The following is a 19,824-nucleotide window of genomic DNA, read 5'->3' on the forward strand; positions in this document are numbered from 1 at the left end:
TTTAGTTTTTTCTTTCATGTTTCTCTGATTTGTTATGTAACAGTGAAATCTAATTGAGGATGCCTGTTTATGTGCATCTGCAAAATGTGTGTAATGGTTTAAGTAAAGCATGGCTACTGGTGCCTCATTGGGACTATGTAGGTAGGAAACCCTTAATTGCACAGGGCTGCTCCTTCTTTGTTACATGCTTTTTCATAGGGACCTTCGCACTTTGTATTTACGTGCACGTTTAGGATACTGAATATATTCACCCATATCTCCATGTCCCCCTTCATGATCACCTCACTGCAGCACGTTCAGGCATGTCAAAGAAATCAGACCATGTCCTGAGCTGCTTCGACTGGCCTAGTGTAAACGATACTACCTCATTTGTGAGCTCTCCCAGAAAATTAACAGTGAAAATATTACAAAGGTGCCTTTACAACCTTTGACAGTTATTTGCATGACCTTCGAAAGAGTGGCTGTTGTAAGACATCTTGAACCCCCTTGTTATGGTGTCTATTGTCATATTTTTCCAGTTAGTGTTCCCTGAGAGATCTTAACAGATCAGGGTACCCCATTGATATACAAGTTCATATGGGGTGGGGGATACAACCTTAAGAAATTCAATGTTCCATCCGGAATCAAATGGGCTAAAACATTAACCCCCCTTGAAGAAAGTGGTGCGCAAAGATGAGAGAAACCTGGACCTAAAAGCATCATTGGTAGTCTTTGTCACATGAACACTCCCCAAGTTTTGTCTGACTTCTGCCCATTAAAAGTATTAGGTGGGAAAAGTCCATGTGATGTTTGAGATATGGCCAAGCAGTATAGGAAGACCAAGTTCCACCTAGAACAATGGGTACTAAGCACTCTGGAAAGAAAGCGGTGTTAGTACAAATTCCTTTATAAAGCCCATGAGCAGTTTAGGGGTTTTGTAGCTGTGGGCAAGGAGTTGGCAAGTAATTCTGTGTATCTTTGGCTGGTGCTAGCTTGGTCAAATATTATTTTAGGAAACTGTGATGATTAGCAAAGGTATTGCCACTTCTCCCCAAGGGGAGCCCTTTCCAATGAGGCTATGGAGGTGCGGCCGCTACCGAAAAGTCCCCCTACTGGTGGTTTAATGCAGGAGGTCCTCCTAGGGATGGACTCCCCCTTTGGGGATAAGGACGATTACCTAGGGTATAGCCCGATGACCGATGTCGCACTCCAACCTTCCCTACCCCCCCTTCCATGTCAAACAACCTCCTTGAGAGTAGACCCATGTATTTCTATAGTGTAGGAGAAACAGCCTCAACAGAAAGTACCAGGACGAAGAAGAGCACAGAAGACATGAAGATTGGCCCGAGGATGCATGAAGATAAATCCATCAAGAACATCAAAGGACTTTGACAATCTGCCTGAGCGAGACTGGCAACATTGTATAAGGGGACTGAAGACTTTGTCAAGCCCAGCCAGGAGAGGCAGCAGGCATGGAAACGGTCCAGATCGGGAGTTTCAAACCTTGTCGGCTGACCAGGGATCCCAACGAGGGTAGGACACCAGCGAAGCGCTGAAGGAATTCTCTCTGGGTCTAGCTGGAGTGGACTCGAAGACAAATCAGGAGGAGAGCCAAGCAGACCAGTAGAGCGCTGCAGTGCTGCAGAAGCCAAGGAGAGCAGCCTGAAGAGACAGAACGCGCTCCAGTCCCAGGAAGCCCCAGTGGCATATTGAAGTCTCAAAGAAGGTAACTGGAGGTATGAGATACCTGGAGGGGACACAGATGTGGATGTGAGGCAGTCTCCAAAGGCTCTGCACTGGGCTTTTGGGAAGGGCACATTGAGCATCTGAGGAGAACAGTGAAAGCCACGAGCCCACTGACCACCAGAGAAGTGTCTGGGACCCGACATAAGTATACTTGCATCAGAGGAAAGCATCCTTGTCACAGTGGCAGGGGGAAGTCCACTGAGGCCCCAAGAAAGATTTGGGACTTTGCCAGTACCAGGAGAAGAGAGTAATTCCCTTCTCCTGGTATTGGCATGTTCTGTAGCATTTACCACAATAGCTTTAGTCCACACATTTATTCACACACCCACCACCCAGGATTTTAATAAGGTAGAAATGATGGGAGTATGCTGGACTTAATATGATGCCCTGTAATTCAGGACACCAATAGACCGCCATTCACACTGAAGGGGTTAAAATGGTGCGACTTGGAGGTGAAACCTACATAAGTGTAAATATTCACAACTTGTTGTGAATGTAAAGAGTCAGTTAAGCAAGAGTGTTGGATTCCGTGTACTGTTTTTTAAATTCCTCTCCTGCTGTACAATATTGACACTTTTTAAAGTAATACTATTCATGGAAATCCCCAATGCTCACGCAGAGGCTGGTGTGCTTTCTCGTTGAATCTTCTTTGTTTTTCTGAAGGGAAGCCTTTGCTGCTGGGCCGTGTAAGGCTAAGAAGAAGGATGGTTGTGATGGAGTCAAAGGAGCAGATAAAACTAAGAAGCAGGTATCCAATGCCGGGGAAGACCGAGCAATGCTGCTTGGATTTACAATGATGGGCCTCTCCGTCCTTATGTTTTTCTTGCTCGGAGTAACAATACTAAAACCCTACATGCTTAGGTAAGTTTTATTTTTATTTATTTAACTAAAACCTGTGTAACACATTTGCCCAAAGTATTTGTACATTACCAAATATTTGTCTGCATTCAAATGAAAAGGCTGCCTCAGCAATTCTTTCTTAATCCGCAATGGTTTCAAACAATGAACAGGACCATTAAAATATGTGTACGCCATGAGCCTTAAATAAATCATTCGAGATTGCTATGAAATTGTCCTTTCAGTATGAGAATTTGAACAGTAAAAAGTGTATATTTAGGCCTTGCCGGCAGGGAGGTCAGAACTCTTCTGTCAGTAAAGTAACTGCTAATTTCCACAGGCGATAAAATGCATTATTTACAGAAAGGAAACCTACTGCCTGGCGGTAGCACACACTCTGCTGGGTATTCATGGGCGACAAATATATGTGAAAAAGTGTTAAAATGCCACACTCCATTTCCATTTAAGTCTCCAAACTACTAAACCCAACCCCTACGGAATGCCTCCTCCCCCAACCCATCCAATCACATGTTCCAGGCATAGTCCTATTAGGCAATACGGAGCAAGTTACTTACCTGTAACTATTATTCTCCAGCATGTGTCTGGCACATGAATTCACATGTTCCGATATTCACCGTCGTCAGGCTGGGAATCCTCAGTAAAGAAAAAAGTTTCACTTTCACTGTCTTTCTCCTTTAAACTAATCACGGTCCTCTGGGCCATAGTGCCCCCATCCATTGACAGTCCTCTCCGTAAGCCCCTCCTCTGGCAGCCATCTTCAGATTTGGTAATTACGGAAAGTGGCAGTATGACCAAGAAGAGCCGCACTGATAGTTACAGGTAAGTAACTTGTTCCTTCTCCAACATGGGGTCTGGCATGGATTCACATGCTATTGAATAACAAATACATACAATATTACACAACCACGGGAGGCGGCAAGGCTCAACAAATGCAATTACTCTTACCTCTGGAACACACTCACCTCATGCGAACAGGTTGCATAGCACTGCTTGGCTGTTTCACTGGATTCCTCCCTAGAATCCCTGTCGACACAGTAGAACCTCATGAAGGTGTGCGTGGACTTCCACGTAGCAGCCCTGCAGATGTCCATCATGGGCACACCAGACGGGAACACCGTCATCGCAGCAATCGCTCTGGTGGAGTGGGCTCTCGGACAGCCAGGCAGCAGTCGGTTCGCCAACAGATGACAATGCATGATGCAGTCGGAGAGCCACCTTGAGATGGAAACCCTGGACAAGGCCTTCCCATGGTTCACAGGACCAAAGTTCACGTAGAGTTTTGCAGACTTCCGAAACGTCTTTGTGCGTGTCACATAGAACTTTAAGGCACAAGCAACGTCCAGCAAGTGCAAGGCCCTTTTAGCCGGTGAAGGTTTTGGGGAAAAAAACAGGCAACACCAAAGGATCGTTGAGCTGAAATTCCGACAACCTTCGGCATGAAAGAGGGGTGAGTCCGCAGCATCACCCTCGATTCGTGGAAAGTCGGGTATGGTGGTTTGTAGGATAGGGCCTGGATGTCACCTACCTTCCTGGCAGAAGGGATGGCATAAGGAAAGCAGTTTTCCACGAGAGGAACTTGAGGGAGGCATGGTGCATAGGCTTGAAGGTGGGGGCCCCCCCATAAGCCTCGTCAAACCACGTTTAGTTCCCACGCTGAGGCAGGAGCCTTCACTGGCGGGAAAGATCGAAAAGAGTTCCTTTGAGGAACTCCTTGACGAGTCGATGAGACCACAGTGAAGATCTTCCTGGTGTAGCGGGAGATAGCCACCAAATGCACATTGATTGAAGTGTGTGCCAGGCTGGCTTTTACCAAGGAGAGCAAGTATGAAAAAAAGCTGCAGGACCGTGACCCTCAGCGGGGTAATTTTCTGCGACAGGCACCACGTAGCGAAACGCTTCCACTTATGACAGTAGCACTTCAAAGTCAACGATGCACTGGCATTGGCGAGAACCTCTCTGTAGTGCGCAAGCAACTCGTATCCACCAAACTCCAGAGCTGCAGGAGCCAATCCCTCCGGTTCAGCGATCCTGGGTCGTGATGCAGGATTGCACCTCCTTCCCTGGTGAGAAGATCCGGAACTACCGGCAGCTTCACTAGGGATGATGCTGACAGACTGAGAAGGTCTGGATACCCAATCTGCCTCGGAAATGATTATCAACTTGCACAGACACCGTCTGAGTGTGTTGATGACTCGTAGCAGGAGTGGGAACGTGTACAGGAACAGCCCTTCCCACGGAAAGGAGAATGCGTCCCCTAGGCTCCCCGGCTGGTGGAACCTGCTGGCAAACTTTTTGCACTTGGAGCTCATCGTTGTCGCAAACTGATCTATCTGGGGCCTGCCCCACTCTGCGAATAGGCGGTCCACCTGATCCTGACTAAACTCCCACTTGTGGCAGGAGCACAGTTCCCTGATCAGGGAGTCTGAGGTGGTGTTCTTGACTCCCGATAGGTGAAAAGGGACGAAGAACATCCCTGTGTCTGACAGACCAAGGCCACAAACCCTGTGCCTCCTTGGAGAGCGCTGGGGATCGGGTGCCCCCTTGTTTCCTGATGTAGAACATGGTGGTGGTGTTGTCCATCAAGATCCTTACCACCTTGCCTTTCAGGGATGGGAGGAACGACTTGAGGGCCCAGAACACGGCCTCTAGCTCCAGGATGTTGATATGAAGATCCTTTTCCTCTGGCAACCAAAGGCCTCTGCCATGCAGACGTCCGGTGTGTGCCCCCCATCCCTCCAGGGAGGCATCCGTGGTGACCATCTCCTGGTATGGCGGGGTCTGGAATCCCGTGCCTTGGGTGGTGTTGGATCAGGCGCCCCACCATATTATCGGCCAGCTGGAACTCGTCGTTGAGTGACAGCTTGTCTGTGAAAAGTCTGAGCACCTGTATCCAGCAGACGATCAGGAATTCCTGGAGGGGCCGCATCTGCAACCTGCAGAGCTGGATGAGGTAGATGCAAGACAACATCATGACCAGCAATGATTTGATGGCTCGCAGTGTGGCCATACTCGTCGACGACAGCCACTGCACCTTCCCCAGAATGGCTGCTATCCTCTCCACCGAGGGAGACACCAGGCAAAACACTGTATTGAGCCTGGCACCTAGGAACAGCGTGTTCTGCGATGGCGTAAAGCAGGACTTTGGATAATTGATGGAGTCGTCAGTAGCCAGACGGTCGTCTAAGTGTGTCCTTGGTCCAGCACCTGTGAGCGGCCACGAATCAGCCACTCGTCCAGGTACGAGTATACATATATGACCTGTACTGCATAGATGGGACGGCACTGGTGCCAGGCACTTTGTGAACACTCTGGGGGGCCGACTTAAATCCAAAAAGGTAGGGTCTTGACAAGTAGTGCTGTCCCTGCACTATGAAGCGTAGAACATTTTGTTGTTTCCTGTGAATGGCAACGTGGAAGTAGGCGTTCGCCAGGTCCAGCAACATCAAGAAGTCTCCTTTTTCCAGTTAGATGAGCACGTGTTGCAACGTGACCATCCTGAATTTTTGGGACTTGAGGTATTTGTTCAAACGTCCTGGGTCCAGAATGTGATTTCAGCCCCCTGTCTTCTTTCTGACCAAGAAGTATCTGTAATAGACTCCGGAGCCCCGGAGTCACTGGGGAACTAGCTCTATCGCCCCTTTTAGCAGCATGGCCCGTAACCTCCTCCAGGAGCTGAGGGATGTGCTGCTCCTAACTGGCCACCAGAGGGATCCACGGACACTTGCGCTGAAACTCCAGCGTATGTCCCTGGGCAAGAGCGTCCAGCACCCATCTATCTGTGGTGATCTTTTTCCTCTCGCTGACTAACTTTACCAGCCTGCCTCCCACCGGGGTGTATGGGTGGGGGCCCGACATCCTGGTCGGTTCAGGCTTGCTTCAGCACCAGCATCCTGCCCTGCGGGCACCGGCGGAGCTGTCCTCTGCCACCGTAGGCCTGGGAACAGCCTCTGTAGGCTTCCTGAGTCATGGATCTGGAAGGCTGAAAGTACGATGAGGAGAAACCTTTGGAAGACCTGCTCGACTTTCCTCTGGAGGATCGAATGGGAAGAGCGGTGCTGCTGGAGGGTGCCCAGCGAACAGGCCTTCTCTTTATCCGCCTTGATGGCCTGTAGGGGCTTGTCGATGACTTTCCCAAATAGGTTATCTCCGTCAAAAGGCATGTCCAGTACCTTCGCTTGGACTTCCTGGTGGAAATTCGTGGCCTTCATCCAGCCTTGGCGACGAACGCAAACGCCTTTCCCCATTTGCCGGGAACCCCTTGTTGGCAACGTTCAAAGTCACTGATGGCGTGATCTGACGCTAATTCCCCTTCCTGGAAGAGAGCGATTGCCTCCATCTTCTTATCGTCGGGGAGGAACTCCAAAATCGGGCCCAGCTTGTACAACAGCTCCCTGTCATACCTGGCTAGGTTCGCCAGTGCGTTGGCCACCTTGATGGTGGATGCTGCGGTGTAAATCATCTTCCTTCCTATGGTGTCTATCTTCTTCCCTTCGCTGTCCGGTGGGACTGAAGGCGACTAGGACGGGTTAGCCGACCATTTCCTCGCAGCCGCCAATGCCACCGAAACCGGCGATGGTTGCCACCTCAGGCAGTTGGGTGTGGATTCCGGCACCCGGTACTTCTCCAGCCTATCCTGTTTGGCCGGAGACATGCAAGGGTTCTTCACGGCAGCCAGGCCCTCCTCCCACACGTCATCTAGAAGGGGCACCGCCATGATTGTCTTCCTCTTGGCCTCGTGCCTCTTACAAAAACCCCTCGTTTCTGGTTTCTTTAGGCACAAGATGGAATAGCTCAGAGGCTCTGACGATCATGGAATGGAACGACCCCACCTCATCCGGTGGGGACGCCCTAGGCTGCGGAGACCTGCCGCCCGTTGCAATGATATCCTCGTCGTCGGTCGCAGCCGTGTCCATCCCCATACCAGTATCTGGGTCTGCTTGGGGGTAGGGGGCCTGACGCGGATGTGGAGGCTGAAATGACACTTCCCCTTCTTCGCTGGAGGCTGATCGGGGGCCTGAAGGACCATTGGTACTGGGCCCTGTAGCATCCTCTTCTGGATCTGACACCAAGGTGTGGAGGGTCAACAGCATGTCCAGAGATGCATCCCTCGGCTGAGCAGGTGTGATCGCGTCGTCCTCTGCCATGTCCTTGTGGACCATGTGTAGGGACTCCAGGTCCTCGTCATCCTTGGACGAGACCTCCATGGCTAGGGCCAAGGCCTGAGAGGGCTGATCTGGGGCTTCCTTGCCCCCCTTTTTTCTGGGTTCTGGGTTCTGAGACGGTGTTCCCTTTTCTGGCGTGCTCGCAGTCTTTGCAAAAGTCACTGCAGCGGTTTCGCGCCTCGGGGGCAGGGATACCTTCTGCTCTGCAGGGGCTACCTTCACAGGGTCAGCCCCTTTAGCCGTTGAGAGCAGCAGCCACCATCTGTATCCTCGACAGTCTTATCCTGTGCTGATTGGGCCTTCTTGGGCAGTTCGGCCTTCTTCTCCTACGTCCGCGGCTTCTCTGGCTCCTCCCGCAGTTTAGCTGGGTTAGATGATTTCTTTTTTGAGAAGCTCAATTACCAGCTGCAATGGAGGCAGAGGGTGATCGCACCCTATCCACCTTGGGACCCGCTTTCGCAGCAAACCCAGTGGACTCTGACTCACGGTTCTTGGCTCAGTCTTGGGACCCCCACGGATGAGACACCCTCAAAGGACTGGGTAAGGCTTGGAGCATGGGGCAGAGGCCTTGGCGTTCAGCCACGCTGCCACTCTACTATGTCTATCAGTCGTCATCCTTTTGGAAAATCTGCGGCATATCTCGCATTCCTCTTCCTTGTGGTCCGGATGCAGGCAGTAGAGGCATTGGAGGTGCTTGTCTAAAACAAACACATTCTGTAGCCCTCACTTGGTGCAGGACTTCAAGAGGGATCTTCCCTCCTCCTCCTCCGTCATGGTCGGAGAGCGCGAAGTAGGCCTGATGGCATTCTGTAATCTTCAACGATCTTCGCCCTTGAGGGGTGCTGAAATTCACCAACAACGGATCCCCACTGTCGGCAGGTGGAGAAGAGAGCAAACCGGCTCTTTCGGAACAAAAATAGAACCTTTGTCCATCAAACATGAAAAAACGTAGAAGAAGCTCGCAGAGCAAACACAAGGACTCCCAACACTGAAGCGTAGGGAGAGGACTTTCATTGGATGGGGGCAGTATGACTCGGAGGACAGTGATTGGTTTAAAGAAGAAAGACCTTTGTAAGTGAAACTGTTTTTTTCTTTTACAGAGGATTCCCAGCCTGACGACTGGGAATATTCATGAGCATGTGAATCCATGCCAGACCCCATGCTGGAGAATACATCATGTGTACAGCTGCCTCTAGACAATAATTCACAACAAAACACCCCCCATCGCCCACCGGACCCCAATGAGCAGCCTACTCCAGATTCCCTATCAAGAAAACATACTATCCGCCTCAATTGCCATTTCTTGCTATACATTCCCTTCTCCCAGTCTTTCACACACACTGCTCAATATCCCCCTCCTACCTCATATACTGTGTTTATAAACAGAAACCATTCCAAATCAATATTGCGGGTCAACTCCCTAAGTAAATAGGTCCACCTTTCCATCATAATCTGGCCCTGTGCGATTTGCAGCCATTCCCCTTTTGTGGGCAGCCGCCTCTACTTCCGCCTATAGACCAGTGCTGCCCTTAGTGCAAAAAGCAAATTGTATCATGTGATCCCCGTTTTCCCCCTCTAATCCATAGAGAACCAACCATGGGCCAAGAATCCTCTATGATCCAGATCACTTATCCACTATAACCCCTCACTCCAGTATGTTTGCACCTTCACACAGGTCCACCACACATGCTAATAAGATCCTTCCCCATTAGAGCCTATCCAAAACAAAGAGCTAGTACCCAGATATATAAGGAAAAGCCTTGCCGGTGTGTTTCCATCGGTGCAGGAGCTTAAAAGCATGCAACTGATATAGTGATCCCACTGATGTTTTCGCACCCCCAACATAATTTTCTCTAATCGGCCATCAATATTCTGTTACAAATCTAGTTGCCAGTTTTCCTGGGCTTTCAAAGGTTCCTGAGGAACCACTGGTATCAATAGGTTATACAAATTGAGGTTCTCCCCTTCTCTCCCCTTGACATCATCAATGTATGCTCAAAGGGCATCAAATCCCTTTGCAAACTTCCTCCCCACCCCCATTTACTGGCCAACATGACCCCTTTGAGTTGTAAATATTGAAAAACTGACAGCTGCCCTATATTCAAGCGACGGAAAGAGTTCCCATAATTGTCCTGCTTTCTAAAGCCCCCCTTTATACCATCCCTGAAACCTACTGGGGCTTACAATTTCATCTCTAGGAGGAGGCACCCATATGCAACTTAGCGGAGGCGGCCATTTAGACAGCCACCTAGTGTCTCTGTCCTTTCCCCTCCACAAATCTCACATTACCAACACCGGATGATTGCAAATTCTCCTCAGTAGCTTATTTTTCGGGACCCACAGGCAATCTGCAACCATAACCAGATACAATAACGCATTTTTCTAATTCCACCAATTGTTTCTTGGACACCGGATCCAAGTGGTCTGTTATAACCCGTAGTCGCGCAGCCCTGTAATATGACTCGAAGTCTGGCTAGTTGACACCTCCTTTTTCTTTCGGCAGAAGTAGGGTCACATAACTGATCCTATGTTTTGCCTTCACACATAAGGATCCCAATTCTTCCTTTTTTATGTCCTCCAGAAAAGCTTACAGTACTACCACTAGCAACATCTGGAATAGGCAAAGAAACCTCAGGAGTATTAATCATTTTTGTCACATTTAGACGAGCGATCCACAACAGTGTCTTCTTATTCCACTGCTCCATGTCCACTTTGATTGCGACCCATAACCCCCTCCTAATTTTCCACAAAAATCTCATTGATGTTTTTCGGTACATTTATTCCCAAGTACCTGAGACTCCTATCTGCTCTAACTAAGCTCGTCATATCCAGAAATGACTCAGTATTCGGTGTGAGCTTGCCCATTGGCAAGTATGTGGACTTTGACTTATCTCAAACCCAGTGTGTTTTCCATATTCCCTGATTCCCCCTCCCCAACCCAAGTTCGTGACGCAGGGATTGCACCAGGTTTCGTATGTATAGCAACACATCAACAGCGAACAAGTCCGCTTTATGTTCCCGTCCCTGAACACAAAACCCTTGAACTAGCACATCTTGTCTAAGCCACATTGCTAAAGCTTCTACTACCAAAGCGTATAATAGTGGTGACACGGGGCTACCCCCTGTAGAGTAACCCTCTCCAAGGGTATTTCTGTGGAGCACACTCCATAACTGCCACTCTTGCTGTGGGGGTGGAATAAAGCTTAGTAACCCATGTGATCCAATGCGGTCCAAAACTGAACCGCTGCAATGTGCTCTTCAGGAAGGACCACCTGACCCTAGCAAACACTTTTTCAGTATCCAGTGCCACCAACTCACTCCACACAGGCTTCTGCCATGAGTTTTAGGGTCTTTCTCAAGTGTTTTACCCCCTGTCCCCCCCTCACAAAACCTACTTTGTCTCCATGGACAAGTTCTAGGAGACACTCTTCCAACCTGGTAGCCAGGGCACTTTTAAGGACCTTGCATCTATATGGAGTAGTGAAATTGGCCTATACGAGACGCTCAGTGTCCCATCCTTCCATTCGGTATCACTGATATAATTGCCTTAAATCTGAAAGGTGGCGGATGGTCAACCAGTCCCACTCCATTATATACTTTAACCAGGACAGGTACCAAGACAGTGTGAAGTCATCTTCCCTGGCGCTTTTTCCACCTGGACACCTTGGATCGCCAATTTAACCTTGTTCAAGGTAATCTCTTGAAGCTGCCTTTCCTTTTAATGTAGGAAGACCCATATCCTCAAGGTATTCTCGCATCTCCAGGGGGTCTGACCTCGATTCCCTACTGTAGAGCGTCTGGTAACATCGCACAAAGCACTCCCACCACTTCCTCTGGGTTACTCCATCCTTACTGTCCCCGTCTTGTATTTTGTGTACCCTCCTTTCCAGTGTAAGGGCCTCACGTCTATTTGCCAACAATGTTCCCGCCCAATGCTCCTTTTCATAATAGTTCTAACTACCCGCATAACCTCACCAGTGTCATTCTCTTTAAAAAAAATCTGCATTTCCAATCTCAAATCACCCCTAAATAACTTCTGGAACAGTGTATAATTACACTGCCAGTTCGTTCTACCCACTGTGAGTCTGAAGCCCCATAGTAATGGTCACCATGTCATGGTCTGACCATGGTATCCGGATTGTCAGCCTCAGGAGATGTTCCCTTCCCTTCCTAGACAAGGACGTAATCCATTCTCATGACTTATGCACCTGAGAGAAAAATGTATATCCCATTTCCCCTTGATGAAGCGCCCTCCACACGTCACACCAACGGTATTCTTGTAAAAGTTCTTGAAACCGAGAGCCACGCAATCCCTCTGTGGCGCTCAGTGTGGAGTCCAGTGGCAACCTATCCATACTTGGCTCCCTAATAGCATTAAAATCCCCTCCAATAATTGTGGTGCCCTCAGCCCATTTTTGCATACGCTGTAGCTCCCCTCCAATAGTCTGCTTGGTGCACATTGAGTGTGTAAAGCGACACCAAGTCAACTACTGACCTTGTACTCTCCCCTTAACCATGAGGAGTCTCCCCTCTCAATCCATTTGCATTACTACATTATCCAACTGCATTTCTCTTCCCAGCATTATTCTCGCCCCCTCTTCTTTTTTCCACATTGAAGACCAATACATTTGTGAAATATCTTTTACCCCAACTGCTTGGTTCTTCACCTTTTTTCATGTGGGGTTCTTGAAGAAATATGACTGAGGGCCTACTCCTTCAAAATCAGTAATTACCTTTTTGTCAGGGGCGAATTTAGCCCCCTCTCAGTCAGGGATGCAAATATCAATCTCCCATCCCCACCTTCACCCATTGTTCATGTCACTGTGCGTTTCTCCCTTCCCCACAAAAACAGCGTCAAGGCTCTTGCACAGATCATTTTTCTGCTGTTCTGTTGTAGTGCTGCTCACCCCAAAACCCTCCACCAACCTTCTCAAAGCCACCCCATTCCACGCCAATAAGTACAAAATCCCAGCAGAACCCCCTCCCTCCACCCAGATTATTATTATTTTTTTTATTTCTTTTATTGATTGTATGCAAACAAAACAATACAAACCAAACAAGCAGCATAATCATAATAGTTCCATTACACATCATTTTATCTTAATCACTGCTCCCACAATACCTCCCTCCCCCCATGAGCCTATTTGTCAATCTCATTCAATGTCTGGTACATGCGGCCAGGTTTCGTTCTCTTCGGAGTCTGTTGGATCTGATATTACTCCAAACAATTCTGCTATTAGCGATTTCCAAGCCAACATGGTGCCCGCCTCCCCTTCTCCAGCCAGGCCACACGCTTCTTGCCATGCCACCGTTTCAGCTTCCGCCCATTTCTGCAAGTCCTTCCACCATACATCCACCTTAGGCTTGTGGCATTTCTTCCACCCCATGGCAATCCTGTTTTGCAAGCACATACGCTAGATCTCTCAGTTTCTCAATATGCTTGAGTTTCCGTGGCCTAAAGAACCCGCCCAGTAAGCAGGCCCAGGCCGTGTCTATAACAAGAGTAACCCCCTTATCAGCCAGTTTCTGCGCTACTTCTCCCCAAAAACACCCAATGATCGGGCACAACCAAAACATATGTACCATGTCAGCGTTTTCTAGGTTACATTTAGGACACGCTTGTCTTCCAGTGTTTCAAAACTTAGATATCTTCAAGTGGGTCATGAAGGCCCCGATGCGTTACATACAGCTGTATTTGTTTTAATCTGGCGTTTCTAGACACTTTTTTGTGATAGCCCAGGGCATGCTCCCACACCCCTTCCTCCATTGGGGCCCCCACTTCCGCCTCCCAGTCCAGTCTCCGATGTGTCAATTCCTTCCCCACCTTAGCCATCACCATCTCATACAGTCTCGAGATCTCATGCCCTCCTTCGGATATATCATATATTGTTCCCAAAACTGCATCTGGTTCTTCTATCAAAACTGTCTCTGGCCAGGTGTTCCTAATCATCCGCACCAACCTAATGTACGTGACATATTGGCCCGTATGTAGCCCCGCCTCTTCGTTGAGTTCTATAAACTCCTTAATTGGCCCCTCTTGCCAAACATCGCCTAGCGTTACCAGCCCCACCGATTCCCAGTAGGTCCTAATAATCACCCTCAACTGATTATCCCCTCCTGTCAAAGCAACCAGCGGTATCTGCGGGAGGCACGGGCATGGGACTTCCATCAAACGACATGCCCTACGCCAGATTTTCCACCCAAACCTCAACATCGCAGGACGCCCCCTCATCTCGGTTTCAGGCAGCCAGATCATTTCTTTCAAATAAAACGGGGCGCAGTCCTGTCCAAGCACCCTGTGCTCAGGGGTCACTTCATCAGAGAGCCACTTAGCCACATACTGTAGCTGTTCCGCCAAATAGTAAACCTCAAAATGAGGCAGTCTGATACCTCCATTTTCATAAAAGTTCTGCAATTTCCAAAACGCAACTCTATTTCGGGTACCATGCCACAGGAAGTCCCTACACATGCTGTTCAATTTACTGAAAAACCTCTTGGGTATCATGTATGGGATATTACTAAAGTAATGCAGGAGCCTGGGTAGAACTACCATCTTGAGCATAGCCACCCGCCCCATCATCGCCAAGGGCAGCTTTGCCCAGAACTGCATGCTGTTCCTAATTTTCTCAACGGCTACTTCTGTATTATGTCTATGTTCTTCCTCCACCGTGTGGTATACATCTACGCCCGGGTAACGAAAAGAGCTAGTTGCCCATGGTACTTGTAGCACCGGTAGTCTATCTACAGGGGTCCCCTTATAGTTACCTAGAGGGAATATGACAGACTTTTGGGGGTTCACCGCTATACCCGACAACTCTGCATACCTTTCCATCACTTCAAGTATGTATAGGAGATTTTCTTCTGGGTATTGCAAGTACAGTAACAAATCATCTGCATACAAGGATATCAAGTGTCATTCCCCTCCTACCTCAATGCCTATCGCAACATACTGTGCCCTAAAGCATACTGCCAGAGGCTCCAGGGCTAAAATGTGAAGCATCTGGGACCAGGGGCACCCTTGTCTGGTGCCTCTACCAAGTTGCCATCTCTTGGATATCACCGCTCCAGTTCGGACCCTGGCAAGCGGCTCACTATACAACATCTTCGCCCACCTGATATAGCCCGGCTCCATTCCATACCCTTCCAAGGCAGCCAATAGCCATGACCACTTGACCGAATCAAAAGCTTTAACTGCATCTAGAGACACTATCGCCATCTCACCTTCCTGCTACCCCATTCGACCACCCGGTGAAGTCGCCTATGGTTGTGTGTTATATTCCTATTTGGGACATAACCCGTTTGATCAGGATGTATCAGTCTACCAATCACTTTCTGCAATCGATTTGCCAGGACAGCCGTAAGAATCTTGCTGTCCTGATTTAGCATCGACAAAGGTCTGTAGGAGCCACATCTATGCTCCGGTTTGTTGGGCTTGGGCAGCGGTATTATGATCGCCTCTCTGAGCGACTCAGGCAACCGTCCAATCTCAAACTCTTCGTTAAGCATGTCCAGCATTGGGGGAGAACTTCCTCTCTGTATACTTTATAGAATTTGCTGGGGAACCCATCTGCTCTCGGGGTCTTACTGGTAGGCAACTGCTTCACAACCGCCTCTAACTCCTCTAACGTAATTGACTCATCTAGCTCCTCCCTCTCCTCTTCACTGATCTTGGGCAGCCCTATGTCTTCTAACGTTTCAATTATCTTGCGTTGGTCACCCGTCTCATCATCCCCGTACAGCACTCTGTAATAATCCGCAAACTCTTTGTTAACCCCCGCTTGTGTGGCCACTTCATCCCTGTCCTCCCTAATAATGGTCCTAATCGGAGGCCTAGGGGTCTCGCTTTTGTATAGCCAGGCCAAAAGGCGGCCTGTGTTACCTCCCCCTGCGTGCTGCCTCTCAACATATTTCCTGTAATTGAGATTGCAGAGTCTTTCCCAATGCCCTGCACATTGTTGCTGTAGTTGGAGTACCAGCTCTGTGTCCACGTCACCGTTCTTTAATGCTGTTTCTAGCTCAGTTTCCGTCCTCTGTAGGTCAGCCAAGACCCCACCCTGTAACCCCTTTGACTTAGCAATTGCCGCCCCCCCGCATCACCACTTTAATAGCTTCCCATAATGTGCCCGCGGAATCAACACTCCCAGTATTCTCCTCAAAGAAGTTAGTAATCTCTTCCCTTATATCTTCCCTAAAGACTGGATCTTTAAGCGCCTCTGCTCGGAGGCGCCATGTAGGGATCCTCGCCCTCGGGGGGGAAATATTGCTATCCGAGGATCAGGGGCGAGTGATCTGAGAGGACCCTAGCCTTATATTCGATTTGAGTAATCTCAGATATCACATCTGCTGTAGCAAAGACATAATCAAGCCTAGTGTGCAGTTGATGCGGGGCTGAATAGTGCGGTTATTGCCTCTCAGTGGGATGTTTCATCCTCCACACATCTGTAAAGCCAAAATCAACTAGCAGTGTCTGCAAAGCTCTCGCCGCCGGGCTAGGTTTACCCACCTCGCCATCAGATCTGTCCACCACAGGATTCAACACACAATTAAAGTCCCCACCCCAGATCACCGCGCTCCCTATACACATACTAAGGTTGGTACACCTCCCTCCACCCAGATAAAGTAGATGCCTGGACTAGTCCAGGGCACCAAGGAAACAAAGTGCGCCTACCCGCAGCCCAACACTCCTCCATTTCAGCAAGATCTTAACACCTCTTAAAATGTCCCCCTCAAGTTAATAAATTCTGCTCCTCACAAAGCCATCAATCACCCCAAGTCCACCCACCTCCTGTACCCCATGCACAAACACCCACCTCGCTACAAGGTCATTGAAAAATACCCCACTAGTCAACAACCTAATCTCGGCTTCCTGTCAGTTGTAGAGATCGACTTCCGGGGCTTTGGTGACCCTGACATCTTCCTCTGAGCCCCACCCTCAGATAACGTTTTAAACCAATTCCGTTGTTTCGCTCCATTTTGTCTCTTCTCGGCTCTTCTTAGAGCTCTTCAAGGGTCTGCACAGCCTCCTCAGCATCCATCACCAAGTACCCCTCTCTACCAAATTCAAAGCATAGTGAGAACGGGTAGCCCCAGTGGTATCTGCAGTCCTTCTGTAAGCCCGGAGGTTAGGGGCCGACATGGTCTCCTATGTTCCAAAGTCGCATATGAAATATCCTGGAAGACACAGACCTGGGCACTGTAAGGAAGGTATGGTATCAACAGTAAGGCCGACACTAGTGACCATATTTCAATAGTGTTAATTGAACTTTCATAAGGGTGTGAAACACGCCCATCTAAGCCTAAATCTACTAATGGGAGCATGCTATGACCATCAAATAATAATGTGGTCCTAGTGGAGTCTTAACAGAATTAAAGAGCCTATACTAAAAAAAAAAAAAAAGATTGCCAATCCTTACTGCTAATTTGCAGATAGTGTGGGGTAGTGTTCATGAAAGAGTGTTCACAAAATATGTCAGGATGTTCGGGCCGTTGGCCTCCCTTCCCCACAATTTCAGCACAGGGCAACGGCGGTTCACCCGAGCAAAGCACACATTCTGGCTTCTGCGGCATGAGGATACAGTTCCATTACCAACATCAGGACCTTCTGTGTCCAAGTCTCTTTACTTCTTAAAAGTCTCTTGACTCAGCGGGCCTGATGTACAAAAACAAGGTGCAAAAGTTCTTTGCTTCTTACCAGTATTCAATTTGAGTGTTCACCCTGCGCACCCCATTTCCCCCCTGACCCTTCCACTCCATTCTTCCGGGCTCAGATCCCTTTCTTTTACCCAATCAGTCTCCCTCAGCTGGACAATAGCCTCCCAGAATAGGTGGACACAGGAACAGTTTCACCACATGTGAAGTATGAGCCCTGGGCCCCGCAGTTTCACCAGCAGGTTGAGGGGCTTGGACGCAATGTATTTTAGTGGGTGGATAGTACCATCTGATCATAAGTTTCAAAGCACATTCATTGTTCGTCATACACCTAAACGGTGTGGGCCCTGGCCCATATGTTCAGCCATTCCATAGCCTCGACTTGCTGACCCAGGTCTGTTTCCCAGCGAGACAAATAGCCCGGCTTCTGCACAGTTAACGGGTCACCTCTCAAAAGTTTATACAGCCTTGAGATCCTGCCCTTACCGATAACCTCCCAGGTTGTCAGTTCGAGGGTACTTAGGGTACGAGTGGCCTTTTTCTTATCTCTGGGTGCAAGATCCAGTGGCATAGCTGTGAGTAGGAGAACCTCTCTGATTCTGACAGGTTAAATTCCTTCTTGCAATTTTTAAACGAGCGTGGCAGGCCCTCCTCAAACAGCTGTGCTAGTGAGCGCAACCCCCCCCCCCCCCTCTTCCAGGTCCTAAAGGCCCCCTGGGGCATGCCCAGTGTGACAGCAGGGTTACTAAAAATAGGAGACAGTGGGTCCATTCCCCTGGGGGTCCTCTTCCCCCTTAGTGCCTCTTCCCAGTACTCAAGGGTAGCCTTTGTCGACGAGAGCAGATGTGGCCATTGTATATGTGACGTGTGGGGGAAAAACGGCAGAAAGCGCAGGTGGAGAGAACTATGAGCTTGCTCCATCTCCATCCATTTTGGTTCTGGAGCTTCAGCAATCCATGTCAATAAGTGTATCAGCTGGGCTGCCACTGCATATTTTCGTAGGTTTGGGACCACCAGTCCCCTCAGCCGGGCTCCACCCATCATTACCTTCTTAGGGACTCAAGGTTTTTTTATACTGCCATATAAATCTCAAGACTTCACATTGGAGCTGATCCAGTGTTAATTTTGGAATTATTCCCGGGAGGGATGCACAACAGTATAGAAGGCAAGGGAGCAAGTTCATCTTTGCTGCAGTGATTCGACCCATCAAGGAAATCTCTTCACCTGCCCATCTCCTGAAGTCATTTTCAAGTGCTTTAATGAGAGGGGGGAAATTGGCTGTGTTAAGCTCTAATGGAGAGACTGTGAGCTGTACCCCCAGGTATCCAATAGATTTGGTATCCTAGTGAATCGGGCATAACAGTTGGACACAGATGTCTTGCTGTGATAACCCCACCTCCAGTGCCACCGATTTCCCATAGTTTATTTAAAACCCTGCCACATTACCAAATGCCTAGAGTTCCCGTAAAGCCCCTTGAAGGAAGGACCGAATGTCGGTGATGGTGAAGCAAATCATCCGCGTATAGAGCTATCTTATGGGAAGCATTCTGGGGCCCCACTCCCTGGATTAAGGTGTTCCTCCGTATATGTTGTGCTAATGGTTCCTGTAGTAAAGCAATGTCCATACTTGGGATATGTTGCTTATAAGTAAGTTTACTTCCAGTTCTTCAGTTACAGGACATAAAGACATAAGGTATAAAATAGATAGATATAAGATAGATCACCGGCACCCATCACCCAGGGTGTGAGGGACCAACTGACCCATAAACAGAACACTCAGCACAGCCTTCTCTCACTCATACATCAACATTCCACTTGGTACTTGCATGACATCACAGTACACGTGGCTAGCTCAGCTGGCTCAGGCAGTGCCTGCAGAGTGTGACATAACACATCTCCCTCCTTACCGAAACGTCTACACAAACAATAAGCACTTTACATATAGGCAAGTCACATCACCATCCACCATACAGCTTCACAAGAAATCCCACAGCTATGCAATTCCAAACTTCACCTACATATCCAGGTCACCCTCAATACCAAAACAAATCACCTTCTGTCTATCCCTGCCACGGATAAACTCTAGACTCTCACCCTAGACACATGCCAGCCTATACACCAGGCTAAAGCTACCCTACAAACCAAACACTCGCTAACATAACATATATCCTTCCACCGCCCCTGCCACAGGCGAGCCTCCAGGCTGCCACCCTGAAGCATGGCTTGTGATCCTGGCGCAATACTAGACATCCAGGAAAACAACAGAATCACCATACCTATTGAGAGAATTCATAAAACCGCTAACCACTGCTGAAATATCACCACTATGCCTACATCACGAATATACAAACAAATACAACAAAAGGACTAGGCCAGAAGAGCCCAACTCAACCACACCAAGATAAACAGATCCTACAACAACTCGAAGATA

The 19,824-nt window shown here is 48.8% G+C and overlaps 1 protein-coding gene across 4 annotated transcripts in view; it reads left to right on the forward strand.

Annotated features, from left to right (window-relative positions):
- The window catches only part of KCNMB3 (potassium calcium-activated channel subfamily M regulatory beta subunit 3), a 268,576-nt gene that overhangs the window by 125,460 nt on the left and 123,292 nt on the right, over positions 1-19,824 (forward strand). For 3 of the 4 annotated variants that reach the window (XM_069618694.1, XM_069618692.1, XM_069618691.1), the window contains exon 2: positions 2,389-2,586. In XM_069618694.1, coding sequence (XP_069474795.1) covers positions 2,389-2,586 — 198 coding nt within the window. The remainder of the gene's footprint in view (positions 1-2,388; positions 2,587-19,824) is intronic. The other variant, XM_069618693.1, reaches the window with a different exon arrangement.

The sequence above is a fragment of the Ambystoma mexicanum genome, chromosome 10 (genome assembly GCF_040938575.1).
Source record: "Ambystoma mexicanum isolate Mex_15411 chromosome 10, UKY_AmexF1_1, whole genome shotgun sequence".
Lineage (NCBI taxonomy): Eukaryota > Metazoa > Chordata > Amphibia > Caudata > Ambystomatidae > Ambystoma > Ambystoma mexicanum.